Source organism: Microcaecilia unicolor, chromosome 11 (genome assembly GCF_901765095.1).
Source record: "Microcaecilia unicolor chromosome 11, aMicUni1.1, whole genome shotgun sequence".
Taxonomy (NCBI): Eukaryota; Metazoa; Chordata; class Amphibia; order Gymnophiona; family Siphonopidae; genus Microcaecilia; species Microcaecilia unicolor.
In genome coordinates this window covers 26,395,352-26,420,740 of record NC_044041.1, presented here as the reverse complement: position 1 = coordinate 26,420,740, position 25,389 = coordinate 26,395,352, and the positions used below count along the sequence as shown (strand labels likewise).

Below are 25,389 nucleotides of genomic sequence, written 5' to 3'. Positions count from 1 at the left end.
AGCAGGGGAGAGCCAGAGAGAGATGGGGAGAGAAAGAGGGGCCATGGAAAAGGGCAGAGCCAGGGACATGGAAAAGGGCAGGGGAGAGTCAGAGAGAGATGGGGAGAGAAAAAGGGGCCATGGAAAAGAGCAGGGGAGAGCCAGGGATGTGGAAAAGAGCAGGGGAGAGTCAGAGAGAGATGGGGAGAGAAAGAGGGGACATGGAAAAGAGCAGGGGAGAGCCAGAGAGAAGATGCTGGATGGAAGAGGGGTACAGAGAGAGAGAGAGATGAGTGGATGGATGGGGAGAGAAAGAGGGGACATGGGCAGGAGAGAGAGAGAAGCTGCTGGGGAGAAACTGGGGGAGACCCTAGCTGTCAGATGGAGAAATGCTGAATGAAAGGAGAGAAAAGAGGGAAAATGCTGGAAGGAGGGGGCAGAAAGAGGGAAGATGCTGGATGGAAGGGTAGAGAGGGAAAGAGGAAAGACACTGGAAGGATGGGGAGAGAGAGGACATGCTGAATGGAAAAGGGTCGAGAGAGAAAAAACTGTCTAGAAGGAAGGGGAGATAGAGGGAGACAATGGACAGAAGGATTGGGAGAGGATAATGGGTGGAAGGATGGAGAGAGAAAGAGGGATAACACTGGATGGCATGGTAGGAGAGAAAGAGGGAAGGTGCTGGACATGGATGGAGGGGAGTGAGGAGAAATGCGGGATATGGATGGAGGGAAACTGTTGAATTTAAGAGCTGGATCGGAATACTGAAGGATAGGGACAGGGCTACAGATGGTAGACAGGACGCATAAGGACACAGGAGGATGGTGGACATGGTGAGAGAAAAAATATCAAATAGAAAGAAGACACTGCATAAAACAGAAAACACTGGGACCAAAGCGAATAGAAAAACTAAATGATCAGACAACAAAGGTAGAAAAAAGTATTTTATTCAGAATATGCCAGCTTTTGGAAATGTGCATCTGTGATATTTTGCATTTAAGTTTTAATTTTTCTAGTACTGCCTGCATGCTGAGTCTGACTTCTTGAGGTAACTTTCCAGTTCAGTATTTTGCCTTCATATGAGATGTGTATAAAACTGGCTGAGATCCACAATGGGTCAAGAAAGACTGACAGCTTTATGTTTACTGAACATTGAAAGTGATCTTGTTGGAGATATTAACCCTGAGCAGATCATTGACACCTATGATGTGACGTCTAGTCGCTGGATGTTGCTTCACTAATGTGCAAACAAAAAAAAACAGCACCACGGGCCTTTAAAAATGGAACACAGTTCTTTAATGAATGAGCCTTGACAAAAAGACCCGACACGGGCCATGTTTCGGTGACTAGCACCTGCATCAGGGGTCACAGTGATGACGTGGAAAACTTGGGGAATAACTCGAATATATTCCTCTACAATATATTATTCCTTACCCCACGTCTCATATAGTAAAAGCTACAAAGCACCAAGGCACTTTCACTTTCTGTATCCAAATGGATCCATTTGGATACAGAAAGTGAAAGTGCCTTGGTGCTTTTAAAGGCCCGTGGTGCTGTTTTTTTTGTTTGGACTTTAGTTTGTACTTCGTTCCCTCTCCTTTGTTATATCCACTTCACTAATGTGACCATTTCATTTTGGGATGTTCCATGGATGGAAATAGCAGTGTAATAATTGATAACATTTTTGAATAGTACACACTGGTTAATATATGCTTTGAGCAACCGCTTTTTTTCTTTGACATATACGTATTTAATATCTAAATTTAACATAAGGTATTAATTGTGACTATTTTACTTTTACTTATTTTTTTTCTGTGTGTTGTCAGACAGTTATGGATGCAAGCCCCACCCCTGGCACCACCCCTAACCCCGCCCCCCGCACATGTCAAAAACGTGTGCCGACACCAGCACATGCCCCCCTTTTGCCACAGCTTCATCAAAGGACCCCATAACTTACAGAACTGTGTAAGTTATGTGGGTACCTGCCACATTGAGGTGTAAGTGCAGGCGCTGATACCGGGTTACAATAGCATTCCATAAGGGAACTTGGGGGGGGGGGGGGGGGGAGGGGTGCTGGCCTAGTGGTTAGGGTGGTGGACCTTGGTCCTGGGGAACTGAGGAACTGAGTTTGATTCCCACTTCAGGCACAGGCAGCTCCTTGTGACTCTGGGCAAGTCACTTAACCCTCCATTGCCCCATGTAAGCCGCATTGAGCCTGCCATGAGTGGGAAAACGCAGGGTACAAATGTAACAAAAATAAAATAGATACTATTGGAGATCCTACATGGAATGTTGCTACTATTGGAGATTCTACATGACATTCCATGTAGAAGGCTACGCAGGCTTCTGTTTCTGTGAGTCTGACGTCCTGCACGTATGTGCAGGACGTCAGACCCACAGAAGCAGAAGCCTGCGCGGCCACATTGGTGATCTGCAAGGGCCGACTTCTACATGGAATGTTGCTAGTGGAATAGCAACATTCCATGTAGAATCTCAAATAGGTGGAGGAGTGGCCTAGTGGTTAGGGTGGTGGACTTTGGTCCTGGGGAACTGAGGAACTGAGTTCAATTCCCACTTCAGGCACAGGCAGCTCCTTGTGACTCTGGGCAAGTCACTTAACCCTCCATTGCCCCATGTAAGCCGCATTGAGCCTGCCATGAGTGGGAAAACGCAGGGTACAAATGTAAAATAGATACTATTGGAGATTCTACATGGAATGTTGCTATTCCACTAGCAACATTCCATGTAGAAGCCTGCACGGCCACATTGGTGATCTGCAAGGGCCAACTTCTACATGGAATGTTGCTAGTGGAATAGCAACATTCCATGTAGAATCTCAAATAGTAGCAACAGTGGAGGAGTGGCCTAGTGGTTAGGATGGTGGACTTTGGTCCTGAGGAACTGAGTTCAATTCCCACTTCAGGCACAGGCAGCTCCCTGTGACTCTGGGCAAGTCACTTAACCCTCCATTGTTCTCCAGGGCTCTGTCCTTTCCTGGTTCTCTTCCTACCTCTCCCTCCGCACCTTTAGTGTTCACTCTGGTGGATCCTCTTCTACTTCTATCCCTCTGCCTGTCGGCGTACCTCAGGGTTCTGTTCTTGGTCCCCTCCTCTTTTCTATCTACACTTCTTCCCTTGGTTCATTAATCTCATCCCATGGCTTTTCCTACCATCTCTATGCTGATGACTCCCAAATCTACCTTTCTACTCCTGATATCTCACCTTGCATCCAAACCAAAGTGTCAGCGTGCTTGTCTGACATTGCTGTCTGGATGTCTCAACGCCACCTAAAATTAAATATGACCAAAACCGAGCTTCTCATTTTCCCCCCCAAACCCACCTCCCCGCTCCCCCCGTTTTCTATTTCTGTTGATGGCTCTCTCATTCTCCCTGTCTCCTCAGCTCAAAACCTTGGGGTCATCTTTGACTCTTCTCTCTCCTTCTCTGCTCATATCCAGCAGATTGCCAAGACCTGTCGTTTCTTTCTTTACAACATCCGTAAAATCCGCCCCTTTCTTTCCGAGCACTCTACCAAAACCCTCATCCACACCCTTGTCACCTCTCGTTTAGACTACTGCAATCTGCTTTTTGCTGGCCTCCCACTTAGTCACCTCTCCCCTCTCCAGTCGGTTCAAAACTCTGCTGCCCGTCTCATCTTCCGCCAGGGTCGCTTTACTCATACTACCCCTCTCTTCAAGACCCTTCACTGGCTCCCTATCCGTTTTCGCATCCTGTTCAAACTTCTTCTACTAACCTATAAATGTACTCACTCTGCTGCTCCCCAGTATCTCTCCACACTCGTCCTTCCCTACACCCCTTCCCGTGCACTCCGCTCCATGGATAAATCCTTCTTATCTGTTCCCTTCTCCACTACTGCCAACTCCAGACTTCGCGCCTTCTGTCTCGCTGCACCCTACGCCTGGAATAAACTTCCTGAGCCCCTACGTCTTGCCCCATCCTTGGCCACCTTTAAATCTAGACTGAAAGCCCACCTCTTTAACATTGCTTTTGACTCGTAACCACTTGTAACCACTCACCTCCACCTACCCTCCTCTCTTCCTTCCCGTTCACATTAATTGATTTGATTTGCTTACTTTATTTATTTTTTGTCTATTAGATTGTAAGCTCTTTGAGCAGGGACTGTCTTTCTTCTATGTTTGTGCAGCGCTGCGTATGCCTTGTAGCACTATAGAAATGCTAAATAGTAGTAGTAGTAGTAGTAATGTAAGCTGCATTGAGCCTGCCATGAGTGGGAAAGCGCAGGGTACAAATGTAACAAAAATAAAATAGATACTATTGGAGATTCTACATGGAATGTTGCTACTATTGGAGATTCTACATGGAATGTTGCTATTCCACTAGCAACATTCCATGTAGAAGGCTGCGCAGGCTTCTGTTTCTGTGAGTCTGACGTCCTGCAGGACGTCAGACTCACAGAAGCAGAAGCCTGCGCGGCCACATTGGTCATCTGCAAGGGCCGACTTCTACATGGAATGTTGCTAGTGGAATAGCAACATTCCATGTAGAATCTCAAATAGTAGCAACAGTGGAGGAGTGGCCTAGTGGTTAGGGTGGTGGACTTTGGTCCTGGGGAACTGAGTTCGATTCCCACTTCAGGCACAGGCAGCTCCTTGTGACTCTGGGCAAGTCACTTAACCCTCCATTGCCCCATGTAAGCCGCATTGAGCCTGCCATGAGTGGGAAAGCACAGGGTACAAATGTAACAAAAAATAAAATAAATTATAAAACTGTAGTAAAAGGGAACCTGCACTAGCATCAGCACATGTCTTTGTAGAATCGCCCCCCTCCATGCAGAAAAAAGGCCTGGTGGTCCAGTGCCTCTCCCCCCCCCCTCCCCCCCCAGCTAGGCCAGGTCCAACCAGTGACCCTGGCCAACCTGGTAATCAGTGGTCCAACCCCCCCCCCAGGCCCCAATACCCTGAAGGAAGCAGGAGCCCAGATACTGTTATACAACAGACTTTCACTGTGCAGAATCGAGGCGTTCACTTTATAAAATTGCCCCCTTACTTCGGTACATTTTAGACTGGATATTTCACTAGTGCAGACTCCAATTGTGTATCTAAATAAAAGTGAACCAGACAAAGCTGTGAGTTCTGAGAATGGTGAGAGTTAAATCCAGGTTAACTTTATCTGGATATGGGTGTGTGAATCTATACACGCCCCCGTCACTTTCTCTTTCAAAGGTGTGAGGCAGAACATGATGTAAAGGCCTGGCCAAGGGATTCAGCCCACCCCAGTCTGTGTTGAAAAGCTGCCTAAATTCTGCTTTGAGGAAATGCCTGTCTGCTGCTTTCACAAGGGAACAGTGTCTTCATATAGGTGGAAGCTACTCAAATATTTTTATAGGTTTGTATATGGAAACTCCCTTTCCTTTCTGCTTTAAATACCCGGTGTTCCCCCAGTACTGAAGTGGCGCCACTGGCTGGAATAACCAGAGAAGCAGTGGAGCAGCCGCCCTGCACAAACACAACCTCTGAAAAGAAGGTTCTATCTGTGAATGGCCGGTACAAGCTCTGCACAATTACCCCATAAGCAAATCCTGTCACAATTACCCCTGTCACAAATGTAGCAGTCTCAGGGCTAGGTTTCTTTTGATCAAAGACTACTGTAAAATGAAGCCAACTGCTCAGTGATGTCACTGCCACCATGTGAGAGAGAAGGGTTGGATTCTTGTGCAGTTGCTTCTCCTCTCCAAACCCAGCCACAGATGGAGATGCCACAAAAGCGGGGCATAGCCAGATCTCAGCGGGAGAGGGGTCCAGAGGCCGAGGTGAGGGGGCACATTTTAGCCCCCCCCCCTGCTGCCACCCCTCCCCCACTGCCACCGCCACCAGGTACCTTTGCTAGCGGGGGTCCCCAACCCCCACCAGCTGAAGTCCTTTTTAGCGCCGGTCTCCGGCGCGTTCACTGATCTGTTTCTGTGAGTCCTGACTCAGAAACAGATCAGCGAACGCGCTGAAGAGGACTTTGGCTGGCGGGGGTTGGGGACCCCTGCCAGCAATGGTACCCGGCGGCAGTGGGGGAGGGTCGGAGGCGGCGGCGGGAGGGGTGGTCGAAAGTGGCGGGGGAGGGTCGGCGGGGGGGAGGGGGGGTTAAAAGTAGAGGGGGCCAGGGCTAAATCTGTGGGGGCCCATGCCCCCGTGGCCCCACCTAGCTACGCCCCTGATTCACAGCATCAGTGTGGGAGGCAGTCCTAACCCTTGTGACTGGACAAAACTCAAAACTACTTTTAGCTTATGCTGCACTCGAACTCTGAAATACTTAGGGGGCACCGGTGGTAGTTCCGGCACCGGCATGCGCCATTTCCCACGCAAAGAAAACTTGGCTCATATTTTTTTAGCGCGGTGCTAACCCGGCAGTAATCTAGCAGCACTGCGCACTACCTAGTTACTGCTGGGTTAGAATGGGAGCCCTTTCCACCAGCTCAATGGGTGGTGGTAAGTACGTCCCCCCTCCCCCGCACAGCCATGCTATTATGGCCATGGCTATTTTCAGCCTTTTTTACCCGCTGCTATAAAATAGGCCACAAAGTGCTGCAAAAACAGACCCCGCTGCTAGCGCAGGACCCTTTTTACCACAGTTTGGTAAAAGGACCCCTTAGAAATCAAACCCTTCTACCCCAAGGGTGTAGCTAGGTGGGGCCACGGGGGCATGGGCCCCCACAGATTTAGCCCTGGCCCTCTCTACTTTTGACCCCCTCCTGCCGCCGACCCTCCCCCGCCACTTGCGATCCCCCCTCCCGCCACTGCCAACCCTCCCCCGCCACTTTCAATCCCCCCTCCTGCCGCCACCGCTGTCCCTCCCCCGTCAGGTACCTTTGCTGATCTGTGTCTGTCAGTCCTGACTCCTGACGTCCTGCATGCATGTCCTGCACAGGGCTACATACAGGACGTGCACGCAGGATGTCTGGAGTCAGGACTGACAGAAACAGATCAGCGAAGGCGCAGGAGACCAGCGCTGAAGAAGAGTTCAGCTGGCGGGTGTTGGGGACCCCCGCCAGCAAAGGTACCTTGCGGTGGCGGCGACAGGGGAAGATTGGCGGCGGGAAGGGGGGGGGTCAAAAGTGGCGGGGGGGTCGGCGGCTGAGGGAGGCGGGATAAACTGTGCCCCCCACCCGCCGAGGTCTGGCTATGCCCCTGTTCTACCCTACCTTTAAAAAACTGCTTAAGACCTAGCACTTTCAGGAAGCATTTAATTCAAACAGGACATGACTCAACCTTTCTGCTCTGATGTTGACATCCGTTTCTCCTTCTCACCTTTTTATCTTTCTTACCCTCTCCTTTTCCACCTTCTTTTACCCTACCCTCTCTTGGGTTTTTATATTTGGTTAACCGCTCGACTGTAATTTATTGCAATTAGCAGTATATCAAGCTTATATAAACAAACAAATATGTTCTACTATAATAAAAAGCACCTCCGACATTCTGAAGCTGACTCCGTGGCAGTGAAGGGTTTGACGGATTCGTGCTGCCTGCAATATCCATCTCCTGTCCTGACGTTTGCGTGCTTCCTGGTTCGTCACAAGCAGCAGTGACCAATCACTGGAAGGGAACGCTGCAGAGTTGCCAAGCAAAGGAACACGACGTCACACGCATGAGGGTGTCGTCGTCCCTCCCTCCCTTCCTTCCAGTTCCAGGCCCCCTCCCTCCGAATTTTAAAAGTCATCTTCACTTACCAAGTCGGGTTTACGGCGGCCGGCAGCAGCGGTAAAAGGCGTGCAGGCTCGGCCCTTCTCTCTCTCTCTCAGCTCTGGTCTCGCCCTTGCGGAAACAGGAAACTAAGGCGGGACCAGATGGAGCTTCATTGACAGAAATGTCGAGTGAAGATTTGATTTCACCAGCCATGTAAAATTGAGAACGCTGCGGCATGACCTAAACTCTGGAAATTCTACTTTTATCAACTAGACAGAGTGACTTATTGGATTTACAACGTGGCTGAACCAAATCAAGTGTATCAATAGGATAATGGATGAATATATTAAAAGGACGGCAAGTTTAATCACTGAAGCATCAACAGTGACCTTTATATGGACAGATAGATTTAACCATTAGGTGCGGACTTTTGAGATCATTGACAATAATATATAGCTTGATATATGTTCGCTATTTTTGTTCAGTTCATTAATGAAATATGAAGTTTCAATGTTACCCTTCTGAAAGTATGTATGGTAGGATTTGATATGTAATACATGTGATAAAAATGATTAATGATTATATTGTTACGTGTAAAATAAGAGTAATAGATTTAATCTACTAATACTTCAGGCACTGCTTTCCAGACATTGCTCCTTTTCCCCATTTGTGTACAGGTATTTAACACTCCAGTTACCTGAGGGCTTGTACTTACCTGGGGGCTTTGATCACCCTGCCCCAACCTCTTCAGTAGGAATCCACAGAGCAATGAAGGACAACAGAGAAAAGGGCTGTGATGTCACAGAGGGTGATGCTGCTTCCCCAGTGCAGGAGCAGGGAAGTGATGAGTGTGCCAAGGTCTTGCGTTTTTTTCCTCCGTTCTATTCCTCCCCTCTCCCAATAAACATATACAATCGTCCTCATTTTCCTCCTGTTCCCAAGTCATGAGGTCTTCTGCCCCCAAATAATAGCCCTCTTCCTAGCCCTCCCCCAGTCATTCATACCTACGTCTCATTCCTGGGCCCAGCTCATCTCCCTCATCTCATCTCCCCCTATGTTCCCGCCCTTATCCTCCGTTCACAGGACATATCCCTCCTCTCAGTACCCTTCTCCAACACCGCCAACTCCAGGCTCCGCTCATTCTGCCTCGCCTCACCCTATGCTTGGAACAACCTTCCTGAGCCCTTACGCCAAGCCCCCTCCCTGCCCGTCTTCAAGTCTTTGCTTAAAGCCCACCTCTTCAATGCTGCTTTCGGCACCTAACCCTTACCTTTCAGGAAATCCAGACTGCCCCAATTTGACTGCCCCTATCGGACTGTCTGTTCACTTGTCTCTTAGATTGTAAGCTCCTTGAACAGGGACTGTCCCTCTATGTTAAATTGTACAGCGCTGCGTAACCCTAGTAGCACTTTAGAAATGTTAAGTAGTAGTAGTAGAACTGGCAAATATTGTGCAAAACAAATCGTACTTTTATTTTTTTCATCTGATAAACATTTTAAAATTTATTTTGTGCAGAATCCTCTCAGAAGTAACTTAAAGTTAAAAGATGAAAGAAGTAAAGTAAGATTTCTGGAGACTCATAGAGTATGATGGCATGGGAGCCTCCCAGCCCGTTTCATCTACCCCCAAAAGCCCTGAGGCGTGCCTTGTGGAGCTGAGTCTGCATGCGTTCCACCTTACCGAAATAGAAGTATCCTCCCTCATCCTTGGGCTGGAAGAACCGGCCTCGGGCTTGGGCATGGACATCAGCCCCCTTCTCCACCAGTAGCTCCACATAGTGCTTACAGCGCCTCTCAATGGCGATGTGAAGGGCTGTCTGACCTGCAAACAAGTGAGAAGTAATTCTATGAGGCATATTTTCAAAGCACTTTGGGAGGCTAAGTTCCATAGGTTTCTATGGAACTTTGGGAGGCTAAGTGCTTTGAAAATGAGCCTCCATGTGTCCTTGTGCTCAATAACCCATCTGACTTCTGAAAAATGGACCTATGTGGTAGTCAAAGATTAAATACTAGGGATCACTGTTCCTTCTAAGCTGAGCAAGAGTCCTACAACTGCATTGCTGCCAGGGTGGGGGTGGGGGGGGCTTCAATATTGTGTTTTCACTTGGTAGACACGGGCAGGTTCCAGAGTCCGGCAGAGCTTGCCTGTCACTCAATATTGAAAATGGGATAGTGAAACAGCGGGTGCCGAGGATGCCTGTACCGACATCGGGGAGGGATGGAGTTCAGAGACAGGAGCACAGATGCCAGGATGCCGCGGAGGTGAGGGAGAAGATGTGGGGTAGGTGAAAAAAAAACCCTCTTATATTCTCAAAGAATGTCTCCGAGAAGATATTTGTGGTATGTAGTTGTGGGGGGGGGGGGGGGGGGGGGGGGACGGACATGCGCATGGAAGGGCCCATCCAATTTACCTCTGGGCCGATCCAAACTACTGAGTCTGGTTACGCCTCTGTTATACAAATGATGAAAACAGTGATGATCTTATAAACAGGCAGAACATTAAACCTGCCAAGAGTCAGCAAAGCAGCAGCAGCGCAAGCCAAGCAACATTTCCGCATATCCAAATGCCCTCTCCGAGTTCCAGTACCCACCTCTGTAATATACATCACGGAATGGCGAGTTGAGAAACTCCCGCAGGTTCCCGGTTTTTTTCCGCAATGTTTACAAGCATGGAGATGGTGTCATTCCTCCCGCCATTCAGGTTCAGCAGAGCTTTGGGTAAGCATGTCTTCCCGGTTGAGGGCTCTGGAAGGAGAGCATCAAGCAATGCTAAATAGTAGTAGTAGTAGTTGATTAACAGAGAAAAATTATTATTATTGAGTGTTCTATCTTGCAGGGATGGTCTTCTACATTAGGAAGTCCTATGACCTTGTTAATGAACAAACTTGTACCCGAGGGATTCAGTGAGACCTCTTAAAAAATGTGTTCAATTTTCTACGAAGCCAATGTCTTCTGCCACACACAAGGAAATCTCTATTTTTTTGATGAAAAAAAAAGTCTGGCCCTTTTTCCCCTTTATTATTTCATCCAGCCTAGACATTTCCATTGAGGCCTCCAAAATTGGGCTGTGCCCCACTGTGAACAGCTCAGTTGATTTCTTTGTCATGTCACTATGTCACATCTGTTCTGGTAGCTTGGAGCCCTAAGAGATGGTTTATGGTTTAAATTGCTCAGTCTCAGATACCCCCCCCCCCCCAAAAAAAAAAAAAGAAGCTTTAAAAAAACACATTGGACAATTCCCCCCCCCCCCCCCCCCCCCCCCCCCACACACACACACAGTAGCACACTGCAAAAACATGATGGAGCCAATAGTCACTGTTCTATGGCCACACCGTCACCCTCTGAAAATGACCCAGGAGTACAAGGACCCACTGATTTCACATCTCCTTTTCCTGCTGGCAGACTTGTGCTGGAAATCAGTTTAAGAATCCATGCACACTGCGGTCAATATTGAGCTGGCAGCGGTCATTGTTACCTTAAGCCCTGGGCACCACCAGCCAAAGTAGACCTGAATAATCGATGCCAGAGCAGCACTGAATATCCACGTACAAGCTGGCTGCCAGGGGCATAGCCATGGGTGGACTCTGGCCCACTCAACATTCTATCGCTCTTATTATGACTGGTGGGGATCCCCAAGCCCCACCTGCTGCAGGGGTCGAACAGCTCCCTTTCCTACTTGCTCTAGCCGGTAGCACTGTGTATGCGCTGCCGACAAGCTGGTCTCCCCCTGCCCCACATGCTCAGTTTTTCGCAAGGCAGCAGCCGCAGCATGTGCACAGCCCCGTAAAAGTGCCCAGATAAAGTTAGGACAGCCTATCTGGCTAAGGGGTCCTTTTACTATGCTGCAGTAAAAAGTGGCCTGTGTTGGTTTGGACGTGTGAAATTGGTGCTCACTGGGCCATTTTTTTTACCATGGCTGGGAAAAAGGCCTTTTTTTTTTAATGGGGCAATAAACAGCCATGCGCTAATAAGAAAACTAGCATTTACTGCCTGAGCCCTATTTACTTGGTGGAAAGGGCTCACGTGCTACTCATGCGGTAATCAGTCAGTGCATGCCAAATTGGCCGCTCTGCCAATTACCACTGGGAACGCCCCCCCCCCCCCCCCCCCCCATGGTAGAAAATAGAAAATTATTTTCTACCGTGGGAAACAGTGCATGCCAACTTTGATATTACCGCCGGGCACCCGTGCTACCCCAGCATTAGTGTCGATTTGGCATGCACTACCCACGCGGTAACCCTACTGCAGCTTAGTAAAAGGGCCCCTAAGTGTGGCTGAATAGCTGATTTAGGCCTCAGTGACCACAAAATAACTAGTCAGGAGTAGGGTTACCATAGGTCCGGATTTACCCGGACATGTCCTCTTTTTGAGGGCATGTGCGGGCGTCCGGACAGATTTTGCCAGTCCGCCCGTTTGTCCAGATTTCCGGACAAACGGGCGGACCTATCCTAGCCTCCCCTTCCGGCCTTCCCTTACTTACTATCTACTGCCCTGGTGGTCTAGTGACCTCTTCGGGATTCAAAATGGCCGCCGAGAGTTGAAGCGGCCTCGTAAGTTTTCAACTCTCGGCAGCCATTTTGAATCCCGAGACCGTCACAGCAACAGGATGCAGGGCAAGGACAGAGCTAGACCACCAGGGCAGTAGATAGTAAGTAAGGGGAGGGGAGGGGAGGGGAGGGGAGGTGAATATGTGACCCGGGGGGGAGGGGAATATGTGACGGGGCGGAGTGAGGGTGAGAAAAGGGGTGGGGCATGGGCGGGGCGGGGGTGTGACGTGTCCTCTTTTTCAGTGGACAAAATATGGTAACCCTAGTCAGGAGCCTTCTCTCAATCTGGCTGAAAGTGCGTGTGCTGTGTAGCCCTGCATACGCTTTTAGCTACGTTCATAATCTCTTGTAGATTTGCTGTATTAGTTTCATTTTACTACATTGGCGCCTGCCTCTGTGGTGCATCGTAAGCCACATTGAGGCTGATATTGTTGGGAAACTGTGGGTTACAAATGAGATAATAAATAAATAAATAAAGCGACCAATTTTACCCAGATGAATTGCTATTTACTCAAGTAAATGGCTTTGAAAATGGTCTTGTAAATCAACTTCTTCCTCTTTTTTTAACACAACTAAAAATATTCAATAAAATCCTTCTTTGCTTATTGCTATTGCATAAGGATTTCACATTGCTTTGTGTGATCACCGTTAGACAGACAGTAGAGGGTTGTAAGAAAGCAGATTTCTAAGCACCAAAATCTGCTTCCCACACCTCTCACTCGAAGAAGGAAAACAGAAGTTCGCCCTCCTCCCGGAACATATGACTCCCATCTGCTTTCTTGGAGACTGTGCTCCGCCATGCACTATTTGACTTTCACCTCACCTCGAAATTCCTCATCTGTCAGACGTTTCTTCTGAGTTAGAAGAAAGGAGAGGAGCCCGTCCAGGTCAGCCGTTGAGCCCCGTGATACAATATCGAAGAGAATGTGGCGATTAAACACTTTGAGCACTGGGGGAGGGTCCGGCGCGGGAGCCTTGGGATTCTGCGTCTGTTTACTGGAAGGGAAGAAGAAACATGGGGGGGGGGGGGTTTGTTAATTATTATTGTGCACTTCAATTTAACATCAAAAGTTAGAACTTTGAAAGGAAATACAGCAATTACCATAAGGAAAACAAAACCCAATTCCAATCTGGAAGAAAAAATTACATCTTACAGTCCACAAGTCTGGGGGGAGAAATTACATAGAAAAACCATAGAAAGATAATAATAATTAATGAAAAGTAAAAAAAAGAAAAAAGGAGCATACGTTCTCAAATTAAATCACCCCAGAATGACTGAGAATCTAGGACAACATTAAGCAAAATGGGCACCCTTTCCTTCTAAGAAAAATCTTTTTTTTTTTTTTTTAATCATTTATTTATAATTTTTTCATTTTACAAGGATCACTTGCAAAACAGTAAAACAGAGATGATTGTACATTAAAACAATATTAGAAGAAAACAATCTCAACAAGATAAATGGATTTTATACAATCTTTCTCTTTCTTAGACCACAAAATAAATAGGGAGAGTGAAACAAGACAAGGAGCTCAATTTAAGCAACAGCAAACAAAGAAAACGTGGTATTAACCCGATTATCCCCGGTTATTATTTATCTAAATCATTATTCCACATTGATCATCTGGTTGGTTTCTTCAAGACCATAACGGTGCATAGTCCGTCAATTTCATTGGAAACATACTTATTGTCCAATATTAGTGAAAGTAATACACCTGATTTCATTTTTTTTTCCCTTTTAAAACCAGAAATTGTTTAACAATACAAACCCTTGAATCTCCAATCCAATTCCCGCTGATTAAAGTAATCCCAGTTTCACAGGCTTCACTCCTTTTGAATTAATATATTAAGAGGAATCATTTCAGAGGAAAAAAAAACATTAGGAGTCATACCCGGAACTCTGGGAAAACAACAATCTCGATATTAATCATCTGTAACAATATTCATTTTGTTCAAATTTTTTCTGGTCTTTTATCATTTTCAAATCTTAACCGTTTCCTACTTCAGTAGAACTTCATTTGCTGTATATTCTCAAAGGATTCGATTAGATTATCTATATGGCTCATTAATAAGACTATATCTGAAGCAAAGTCATTCTCTACCACCGTCAGGTCCTGGAGCACCCTCCAGATTCTAAGAAAAATCTTAATTGAGATCTATCATAGAAAATATATCAAACAGTCTGTAATGAACTTCCACAATTACAGGGAAATCTCAGTTGATAACTTGCACCAATAAACAATTGCTGCTCTGGAACTCTTTACCGGAGGATGTGGTAACGGCAGTTGGCGTATATGGGTTTTAAAAAGGTTTAGACAAATTCCTGGAGGAAAAGTCCATAGTCTGCTATTGAGACAGACGTGGGGAAGCAACTGCTTGCCCTGGGATTTGTAGTACGGAGTGCTGCCACGAGTTGGGTTTCTGCCAGGTACTAGTGACCTAGCTTGGTCAATTGGAAAACAGGATACTGGATTAGATGGCCATTGGTCTGACCCAGTACGGCTACTCTTATGTTCTTATGTCTAAGTTCCTTCTAAGTTGAGTCCATTTAGAATCATCAGGAAAAACCTGAACTTTCCCCCTGGGAAATTAGTATCCTTAGAACGATTATAAAGTCTCAAGATAGCTTCTTTCTCCTGAAGAAACACAAAGGACACTAAGGGGCCCTTTTACTATTTATTGATTTGTTACATTTGTACCCCACAATTCCCCACCTATTTGCAGGCTCAATGTGGCTTACGTAGTACAGAGAAGGCGTTGGCCATTTCGGTAGATAACAAATACAAGGTTATATTGTGGTCGAATGAGATCGGTGTGTATCAGGCACCATGATGGTCGGAGGAATGAAGATTGTATATTGTCCAGTACGTTGCTGGGTGTGGGGAATTACGGTGGGCCAGTGGGGTAAGCTTTTTTGAAGAGGTTGGTTTTTAGTGATTTAGTGGTTGTGGATTGTTTTCACAGCTTTTGGGAGTCCATTCCATAGTTGTGCACTTATATAGGAGAAGCAGGATGCGTAAGTGGTTTTGTATTTAAGACCTTTGCAATTGGGGTAGTGTAGGTTTAGGTATGATCGTGATGATCCGATTCTGTTTCTGGTTGGTAGGTCTATGAGGTCTATCATATAGCCTGGGACTACGCCGTAGATAATTTTGTGGACCAAGGTGCACATTTTGAAGAAGATCCGTTCTTTGATTGGGAGCCAATGCAGCTTTTCTCGGAGGGGTTTTGCACTTTCGAATCGTGTTTTACCAAATATCAGTCTGGCTGCTGTGTTTTGGGCAGTTTGGAGTTTTTTTGTGAGTTGTTCTTTGCATCCCACATAAATTCCGTTGCAGTAATCTGCATGGCTTAGGACCATTGACTGTATTAGGTTTCTGAAGATTTCTCTCGGGAAGAAAGGTTTTGCACGTTTAAGTTTCCACATTGAATAGAACATTTTCTTTATTACGAAGTTTATTATTTATTATTATTAGCATTTGTATAGCGCTACCAGACGCACGCAGCGCTGAACACCTGATACAAAGAGACAGTCCCTGCTCAAAAGAGCTTACAATCTAAATAATACAGACAGACAAGACAGTTACGGGTGAGGGAAGTAATGGGAGCTAAAAAGCAGCAGTGAAAAGGTGGGTTTTCAGCATAGATTTGAAAACAGGTAGAGATGGAGCTAGACGTATAGGTCCAGGAAGTCTATTCCAGGCATAAGGTGCCGCGAGAGAAAAAGAGCGAAGCCTGGAGTTAGTTTACTTGGATCTCAAGGGTAAGGTTGCGGTCGATTGTGACGCCGAGTATTTTTAAGCTGTCTGAGGTAGGGAGGGTGTGTCGTGGGGTGTTTATGGTTGCACGCCCAACATGCGCCAATTTGGAACTAGCACCCGGCTATCGCGTGGCCCAGGCAGTAATTTCATTTTTTTTTACGCATGTCCACTACGTACGCCAGAAAATATATTTTCTTTTTCGGTGCACAGTGCTAACCGGGTAGTAATCGGCATTGAATGCACACTGACGATTACTGCCCAGTTAACGCGTGAGACCTTACAGCTAAGTGAATGGGTGGCAAAAATGGATGTGCGCCAATTTTCATTTTGCCACACGTCCATTTTCAGCCCAAAATTTAAAAAGGCACTGAAAAATGGACCTGCGCACGTCCAATACACACGTCTACAGCAGCGCAGGCCACTTTTTGGCGCACCTTAGTAAAAGTACCCCTAAGGGTTCTTTTTTACTAAGACACACTAGAAAGTGGCCAGCGTTGCAGTTAGCACGTGGGTTTGCCGTGCACTCCAGCCACTTTCTAGCACGGCAAAAAAAATAGCCATAGTTGGCTTTTTTTTTTTTGATGGTCATGTGCTAATTTATCCATTAGTGTGTGGCCATTACTGCCGGACAACCGTACCGCCACCTATTTAAAAGGTGGTAAGGGCTCCCATTCTACTCCTGCACTAATCGGGTAGCATACAATAATGTGCCCTCGATACTCAATTAGAGCAGGCACCTTCACCAATTCTACTCGGGTGCATAGACAGTCATGGTGTTACTATCTTTGGGTCATCACAGAAGTGTTTCCATCATAAACTGAACTCATCAATTTTTTTGTACTCTCTCAGTAAAGTGGTTATTTTTTCCCCTTTTATCCGAGTCTCCCTCCTTCCAAATTCATATCATGATTCTTTGTCCTACAGTCCCAGACTAAGATTTCCCAACGTGGGCTAGTCTTAAGACGTGTTATTTTAGTTTCTGATAACTAAAGCTCATATTATGATGTCATAATACCTAATTCCAACAATGCCTTTGAGCTAACCTCATCAGTGATGTCACAATGGCTTGATTGTCCTACACATGGCTCACATGTATTACATATAGCAGTGATTTCAATTTCTAAAGACATTTTTTTTTTCTATTGAGGGGGAAGTTACCAGAGTGAGCTACCATTAAGAAATGTTATTTTACTTTTAACCCTAATTATTAGTAACTGGTAGGTCTCATTGCTTAAAACGGGACCTGTGCTAAAATAGCACAAGTTAGTGGTAAAATAACCTGTCTCAACAGTAGCCCACATTGATTACTAAACCCCTAAATGTGACTTGTGTCTGGAGGACAGCAGGTGCCTTTAAGAGAGTGGGTAAAACAGCATCACTTGAAGGGAGGAGGAGGTGGTGCTCACTGATTATGAAGCATCATTGGAGTAGACGCTTATACTATAGATTCTGAAGGGACTTTCCCCTCCCTCCCCTCCCCATACTTCTATGCTTAGGGGTATGCTGCCTGGATGTCCAACCACCACCTGAAACTGAACATGGCCAAGACTGAACTTATTGTTTTCCCACCCAAACCCACTTCTCCTCTCCCTTCACTCTCTATCTCAGTTGATAACACCCTCATCGTCCCCGTCTCATCTGCCCGCAACCTCGGTGTCATCTTCGACTCCTCCCTCTCCTTCTCTGCGCATATCCAGCAGATAGCCAAGACCTGTCGCTTCTTCCTCTATAACATTAGCAAAATTTGCCCCTTCCTCTCCGAGCGCACCACCCGAACTCTCATCCACTCTCTCATTACCTCTCGCCTTGACTACTGCAACCTACTCCTCACCGGCCTCCCACTTAGCCATCTATCCCCCCTTCAGTCCATTCAGAACTCTGCCGCACGTCTTATCTTCCGCCTTAACCGATATACTCATATCACCCCTCTCCTCAAGTCACTTCACTGGCTTCCGATCAGATACCGAATACAGTTCAAGCTTCTCCTACTCACCTACAAACGCACTCGATCTGCAGCCCCTCCTTACCTCTCTACCCTCATCTCCCCTTACGTCCCTACCCGTAACCTCCGCTCTCAAGACAAATCCCTCCTTTCAGTACCCTTCTCCACCACCGCCAACTCTAGGCTTCGCCCTTTCTGCCTCGCCTCACCCCACGCTTGGAACAAACTCCCTGAGCCCATACGCCGGGCCCCCTCCCTGCCCATCTTCAAATCATTGCTCAAAGCCCACCTCTTCAATGTCGCCTTCGGCACCTAATCACTTCATCTCTTCTCAGGAAATCTCATCTACCCCAACTTGACATTTCGTCTTTTAGATTGTAAGCTCTTCTGAGCAGGGACCGTCCTTATTTGTTCATTTGTTCAGCGCTGCGTAACTCTTGTAGCGCTCTAGAAATGTTAAGTAGTAGTAGTAGGGGTATGCCAGAGATAAATCCATCCTTGTACATCTACATATTTTACTGAAACCTACAAAGTATTCTGAAAGGACAGCTATAACTCTACCTATTGCCTTTCAACAAGCAATAACTGCCCTGTGTTTCAGAACAATTACGTAATGTAATGAGATTTGTGTACAATCCCATTTGAAATATGATATCTGGCAGTAAATTAAAACCAGGCAAACCGGTTTTACTTGAATTTAATAGAGGTAAAATGAGTTTTCTATGCACAATTTGTTTTTTTTTTAAATCCAAAGATCCTCTCCAGACTTGTAAAACACAATCGCAGCCAAGTCCAGAAATCACTAAAAGGTTCTGTTCAACAAGCCAAGACGCCAATTAGCAACATAAAAACTAAGAATGAAATATTTACCTGATTTAAACACCAAAGTGAACCAAGGCTCTTTGTGAGCTCACATCAGTTCAGTATGAACTCGATTCGATCTGTCTTGTAATACCTGTGAATTATAATACCCCAACCCTGCCGGCTCAGAGTAGAATGAACACATCACATGACGACACCTAAAGCTCCTCTTTGGTCTGCTTAGTTCCCCCCCTAGTTGCAACACTGCAAACCGTACTTAGAAATATACCGGCCGATATTCAAAGCAAGTTAACTGGCTGGGAACAGCCATCAACCAGTTAACTCGCTTGTTCGTGGCTATCTGGTCATTTCCAGTAGCACTTAACCAGTTAAGAGACACTGAAATTGACCAGTTAGCGCCAAACTTCAGTCGGTTATGTTGGGGACGCTTTGGGGGCAGAGTCCGGTTATCTCCCAATATTCAGACGTAACCGGCCAGATTTAGCACATAAATAAGACCACATAATTAGCTGTCCTATCTATCTACTAACTCATAGCCAGTTAAGTCTGAATATTAACTTAGTTGGTCATGCACTAGCCCAGGGGCATAGCTACTATGAGGCCACGGGGGACTGGGCCCCCGTAGATTTGGCCCTGGACCCCCCTGCCGTGACCCTCTCGACCCCCCTTCCCGACGCCAACCCTCGCCCGCCGTCGTCGCGTACCTTTGCTGGCGGGGGGGACCCCAACCCCTACCAGCCGAAGTTCTCTCCTCGGCCGCGCGGCGTTGCTTGCTGAATGATCTGATCACGTTTCTGTGCATGCGCCTGACGTTCTGCACGGTGTACGTGCAGGACATCAGACGCACGCACAGAAACAGATTCAAACTTGATCAGATCATTTGGCAACACTACATGGCTGAGAAGAGGACTTTGGCTGGCGGGGGTTGGGGGTCCCCTGCCAGCAAAGGTACACGGCGGGAGAGGGTTGGCGGTGGGAAGGGGGGGGTTGAGAGGGTTGCGGCGGGGGTGGGGGGTGTGAAAGTTGGCGGCGGCGCTGTGGGGGGGGGGGGAGGTGGCTAAAATGTGCCCCCTCCCCTCGGGCTCTGGACCCCCCTCCTGTCGAAGTCTGGCTACACCCCTGCACTAGCCACCTTTGAAAAAAAAACAGATATTCAATGCCAAAGCCTAAGAACATAAGAATAGCCATACTAAGGCAGACCAATAGTTCATCTAGCCCAATATCCTGCTTCCAACAATGGCCAATCCAGGTTACAAGTACCTTGCAGGAATCCAATTAGTAGCAAGATTCCATGCTACCAATCCCATGGCAAGAAGTGGCTTCTCCTTGTACATCTCAATAACAGACTATGGACTTTTCCTCCAGGAACTCGTCCAAACCTTTTTTAAACTCAGATATGCTCACCGCTGTTGCCACATCCTCCAGCAGTGAGTTCCAGAAGCTTTAACTATTCTTTGAGTGAAAAAATATTCTTCCTATTTGTTTTAAAAGTATTTCCATGTAGAGATTCATTGAGGGACCCTTTTACTAAGCCGCGTGGGTACCTACGCGCGCCCCACATGTGTCAATTTGGAGTTACTGCCCAGCTATCGTGTGGCCCGTGCGGTAATTTCATTTTTGATGCGAGTCTGCTATGTGCGGCAGAAAATATATTTGATTTTTCTGGCGCGCGGCGAAAATCGGGCAGTAGCTCCGACTTGATAGACGTAGGTGATTACTGCACGGTTAATGTGAGAGACCTTACCGCTAAGTCAACGGCTGGTGGTAAGGTCTCAGACCCAAAATGGACGCGCGCCAATTTTTATTTTGCTGCACGTCTATTTTTGGCAAAAACTTTAAAAAGGCCTTTTTTTTTTACAAGCACGCTCAAAACACGTGCCTACACTAGTGCAACCCATTTTCCGGTGCACCTTAGTAAAAGGGTCCCTCTGAGTGTCCTCTGGTCTTTGTACTTTTTGAACGAGTGAAAAATCGATTCACTTCTACCTGTTCTACCCCACTCAGGATTTTATAGCCCTCAATCATATCCCCCCCTCAGCCATCTCTTTTCCAAGCTGAAGAGCCCTAACCTCTTTAGCCTTTCCTCATATGGGAGGAGTTCCATCCCCTTTATCATTTTGGTTGCTCTTCTTTGAACCTTTTCTAGTTCTGCTGTATCTTTTTTTAGATACGGCGACCAGAATTGAATGCAATACTCAAGGTGAGGTTATACCACGGAGCGATACAGAGGCAATATAATATTCTTGGTCTTATTTTGCATCCCTTTCTTAATAATTCCTAGCATCCTGTTTGCTTTTCTGGCCAACGCCGAACACTGGGCAGAAGACTTCAGCGTATTGTCTACAAGGACACCTAGATCTTTTTCTTGAATGCTGACTCCTAAGGTGGACCCTAGCGTTACATAATTATGATTCGGGTTATTCTTCCTCAAACCTCCACTGGAAGTCTGTTCCAGATGTCCGCCACCAACTTGCAGACTAACTCAATAAAGACACAGAACAGGGCAAGTTTTTGGTGAATAAGGTACTTGATCTGCGGCTTTAACATCACTTCCCTACAACTAATAATGTTCCGTACAGTAGGTGAGTGGTTGCTGGGCCATGGGATATGATATGAGATGACAAGGCGTAGATGCAACTTTTAGAAGAGGCTGGTTGCTGCTATCATGGATTATGATTCCAGAGGATCGGGAACCGAACAGGGTGCTGGGAAACACCTCTCTCTTTAGAGACTGCTGCATCTCATACCATTCTGATATATATATTTTTTTTTTCATATGAATCAGGTGGACATCAGAAGATAAAACCCAGTGCAGAAAATTTAAGGTCGGCAACAGGAATATTTCATCAACTCAGGAAATACGATCAAAAGTAAATCCAGAATGAAAAGAGAATGTAAGATCAATGGGATCTTCAAAGCTAGCACACTTCACCTTTCCGTCTTTCCACAGAGATTCAGTTTCTCGCAGCAACACTGAGTGCGCCAGGAAGCTGAGCCATGCCTCTGGTCCCATAGGTGGAGATTTTATTCCTAGAAACACAGATCTTAAATGCAGCTGCTACAGAAGAGAAGCCTTTCCAGGTACCAGTATCACCAGCTGCATGATCAGACTGGTGGCAGCCAGAGGCAGCAGAAACCTCAGCACGGACAGGATAATTACTAACTTTTAATAACAACTGGAATACTTTCAAAACCAATGCTGTGTTCTAGAATGAATTGGAATGTAGCTTTTTTTTTTTCACTTGGTTTCTGAAAATAGACCATACTAGTAAAAAAGCCCCGTTTCTGATGCAAATGAAACGGGGGCTAGCAATGTTTTCTTCTGTGTGCATGTGGGAGTGTGTGTGTCCCTGCCCTCTGGCCTCTCTCCCCTCCCCCCTCTGAGTCCTTCACTGTTACAGAGCGAGTGATTTGATTTCGTGCTCTAAAAAGCCCCGTTTCTGATGCAAATGAAACGGGGGCTAGCAATGTTTTCTTCTGTGTGCATGTGGGAGTGTGTGTGTCCCTGCCCTCTGGCCTCTCTCCCCTCCCCCCTCTGAGTCCTTCACTGTTACAGAGCGAGTGATTTGATTTCGTGCTCTAAAAAGCCCCGTTTCTGATGCAAATGAAACGGGGGCTAGCAATGTTTTCTTCTGTGTGCATGTGGGAGTGTGTGTGTCCCTGCCCTCTGGCCTCTGTCCCCTCCCCCCTCTGAGTCCTTCACTGTTACAGAGCCAGCGATTTGATTTCGTGCTCTAAAAAGCCCCGTTTCTGATGCAAATGAAATGGGGGCTAGCAATGTTTTCTTCTGTGTGCATGTGGGAGTGTGTGTGTCCCTGCCCTCTGGCCTCTCTCCCCTCCCCCCTCTGAGTCCTTCACTGTTACAGAGCCAGCGATTTGATTTCGTGCTCTGCTGTTTTCCTTCACTGACTGTGTTACAGAGAGGGCGGGGCAGACACTCATAGGGAAACCGGATATCTCGCCCCCTTCACACTTCCGGCTGGAGGCTTCATAGAACGTTGGTTTTGCCTTTTATATAGAGAGATTAAGCTTGCACATCCCCATTTACTTTTCAAACACCAGAGCATTATCATTTAATTTTCAAATAGTGTTGTGGATTTGCAAGGGGGTGGCGGGGTCAATGGATTTGCGTCATCAACACAGAAGCATTAAAATTCATATCATATACAGAAGGATGCTAGGCTGCATAGAGAGGGGTATAACCAGCAGAAGAAAGGAGGTGTTGATGCCCCTCTACAAGTCGTTGGTGAGGCCCCACTTGGAATATTGTGTTCAATTTTGGAGGCCGTATCTTGCTAAAGATGTAAAAAGACTGGAAGCGGTGCAAAGAAAAACTACAAAAATGGTATGGGATTTGCGTTGCAAACCGTACGAGGAGCCACTTGTCGACCTGAACATGTATACCTTGGAAGAAAGGAGAAACAGGGGTGACATGATACAGACGTTCAAATATTTGAAAGGTATTAATCCGCAAAGGAACCTTTTTCGGAAATGGGAAGGTGGTAGAACTAGAAGACATGAATTGAGGTTGAAGGGGGGCAGACTCAGGAGTAATGTCGGGAAGTATTTTTTTCACGGAAAGGGTTGTGGATAGGTGGAATGCCCTCCCTCCCGTGGGAGGTGGTGGAGATGAAAATGGTAATGAAATTCAAACATGTTTGGGATAAACACAAAGGAATTCTGATTAGAAGGAATGGATCTATGGAATCTGAGCGGAGATTGGGTGGCGGTGCCGGTAATTGGGAAGCAAAACCAGTGCTGGCCAGACTTATGCGGTCTACGCCCTAATCGTAACTGAATAGATATGGAAAGTTCAAGAACTGTGCTGGGCAGACTTCAACGGTCTGTGCCCTGAGAAAGGCAAGGACAAATCAAACTCTCGGGTATACATATAAAGTATCACATACCATGTAAAATGAGTTTATCTTGTTGGGCAGACTGGATGGACCGTACAGGTCTTTATCTGCCGTCATTTACAATGTTACTATGTTATTATGTTAAAATGGAGCAGGCTGATTCACTGATCAAGAATGGAAAACCATGTAGACATATGAGAATCGGGAACCAACAAACCGGAACGAGAAGCTATGTGAAACTTTTCTAGGGAAAGCTTATAATCATTAAGGGGTCCTTTTACAAAGGTGCTTTGAAAAATGGCCTGCGGTAGTGTAGGCGTGGGTTTTGGGCATGCGTAGAATCATTTTTCAGCGTACCTGTAAAAAAGGCCTTTTTAAAAATTTTTGCCGAAAATGGATGTGTGGCAAAATCAAAATTGCCGTGCATCCATTTTGGGTCAGCGACCTTACCACCAGCCATTGACCTAGCGGTAAAGTCTCGGGTGGTAATGACCTACGTGCATCAAATGCCACTTGGCGCGCGTCCGATAATAAAAATTATTTTTCAGCTACGCGTATCGGACGTGCGCCAAAAATGAAATTACCACAAGAGCCGCGCAGTAACTGGGTGGTAACTCCATTTTGGTGTGCATTGGGTGTGTGTAGACACGCGGCTTAGTAAAAAGGCCCCCAGATCTGTTCCCCTCCCCCCATAGTCCTCACCCCATGTGCAATGAATGAAAGAGACCCTAGATGATTAAGGCAAAAAGGCACAACGACTGAGAAAAAATTCTGTACTTGTTCGATTAGCCAAAAAAGTATTTTCATAGATTGGAGCAACTTCTCTGCTTCTGGTACTATTTAACTTTCACAGGATGACACCAACTATTTCATGCAGCTAAAACAAGGTGCAGAGCTTCATTAGGAACAAATCTTCTAGCTTTCTTAATGTGGGGGAAAATGTACACCCTGTTTATGAGTAATTACAGCAGGGTCACTTCGACTAGAGTGGAAGGAAAAAGCAACAGTCCCATAAGGAAGAGAAGCGAGCATTGGGTGCCAGGCCACCAGCACAGACCTGCTAAAGTGACATGACTAAAAATCAGCCTAGAGGTTTACTTCAGGGCACAACCCACTGTGAAGACCTTGATAGTCATGGACCGTGCATATTCTCAGATTTAGGGGCCCTTTTACTAAGCCACGTAGGCGCCTACATCCAAAATAAACACGCGATTCACATCCACTCATTCCACTCCACTCAGTGTTTTATAGACCTCTATCATATCTCCCCTCAGCTGTCTCCTCTCCAAGCTGAAGAGCCCTAACTGCTTTAGCCTTTCCTCATAGAGAAGTCATCCCATCCCCTTTATTTATTTATTTATTGCATTTGTATCCCACATTTTCCCACCTATTTGCAGGCTCAATGTGGCTTACAATGTTCCGTCATGGCGATCGCCATTCCAGAGTAAAAAAGATACAATTGGTATCACATAAAGAGCATGGATGACATAATAGAATTAAGCAATCAGGTATAGAGAGATCATATTCGGAATATCAGGTAAGTGGTGATGCGTCACAGTTCCTATGATGGATTATTGTGGTATGCCTTGTTGAAGAGCTAAGTCTTCAGTCATTTCCGAAAATTGATTAGTAACATAGTAGATGCATTGTTTTCACGTTAAATGGCAATGCATTCCACAGCTGCGTGCTCACGCCATTTTGATTGTCCTTCTCTGTACCTCCTCTAACGCCACTATATCATTTTTGTGATGCGATGACCCAAACTGCACACAGTATTCGAGGAGATACATTTTTGGGCAGAGGAGTTGGACATGTCCTATAAGCAGAGTCAATAAGGT

The 25,389-nt window shown here is 46.3% G+C and overlaps 1 protein-coding gene across 1 annotated transcript in view; it reads right to left on the bottom strand.

Annotated features, from left to right (window-relative positions):
• The window catches only part of TRPV4 (transient receptor potential cation channel subfamily V member 4), a 165,465-nt gene that overhangs the window by 71,912 nt on the left and 68,164 nt on the right, over positions 1-25,389 (bottom strand). Inside the window, 4 exon segments of the mRNA XM_030219409.1 lie at positions 9,308-9,448; positions 10,218-10,275; positions 10,277-10,371; positions 12,997-13,169. Coding sequence (XP_030075269.1) covers positions 9,308-9,448; positions 10,218-10,275; positions 10,277-10,371; positions 12,997-13,169 — 467 coding nt within the window.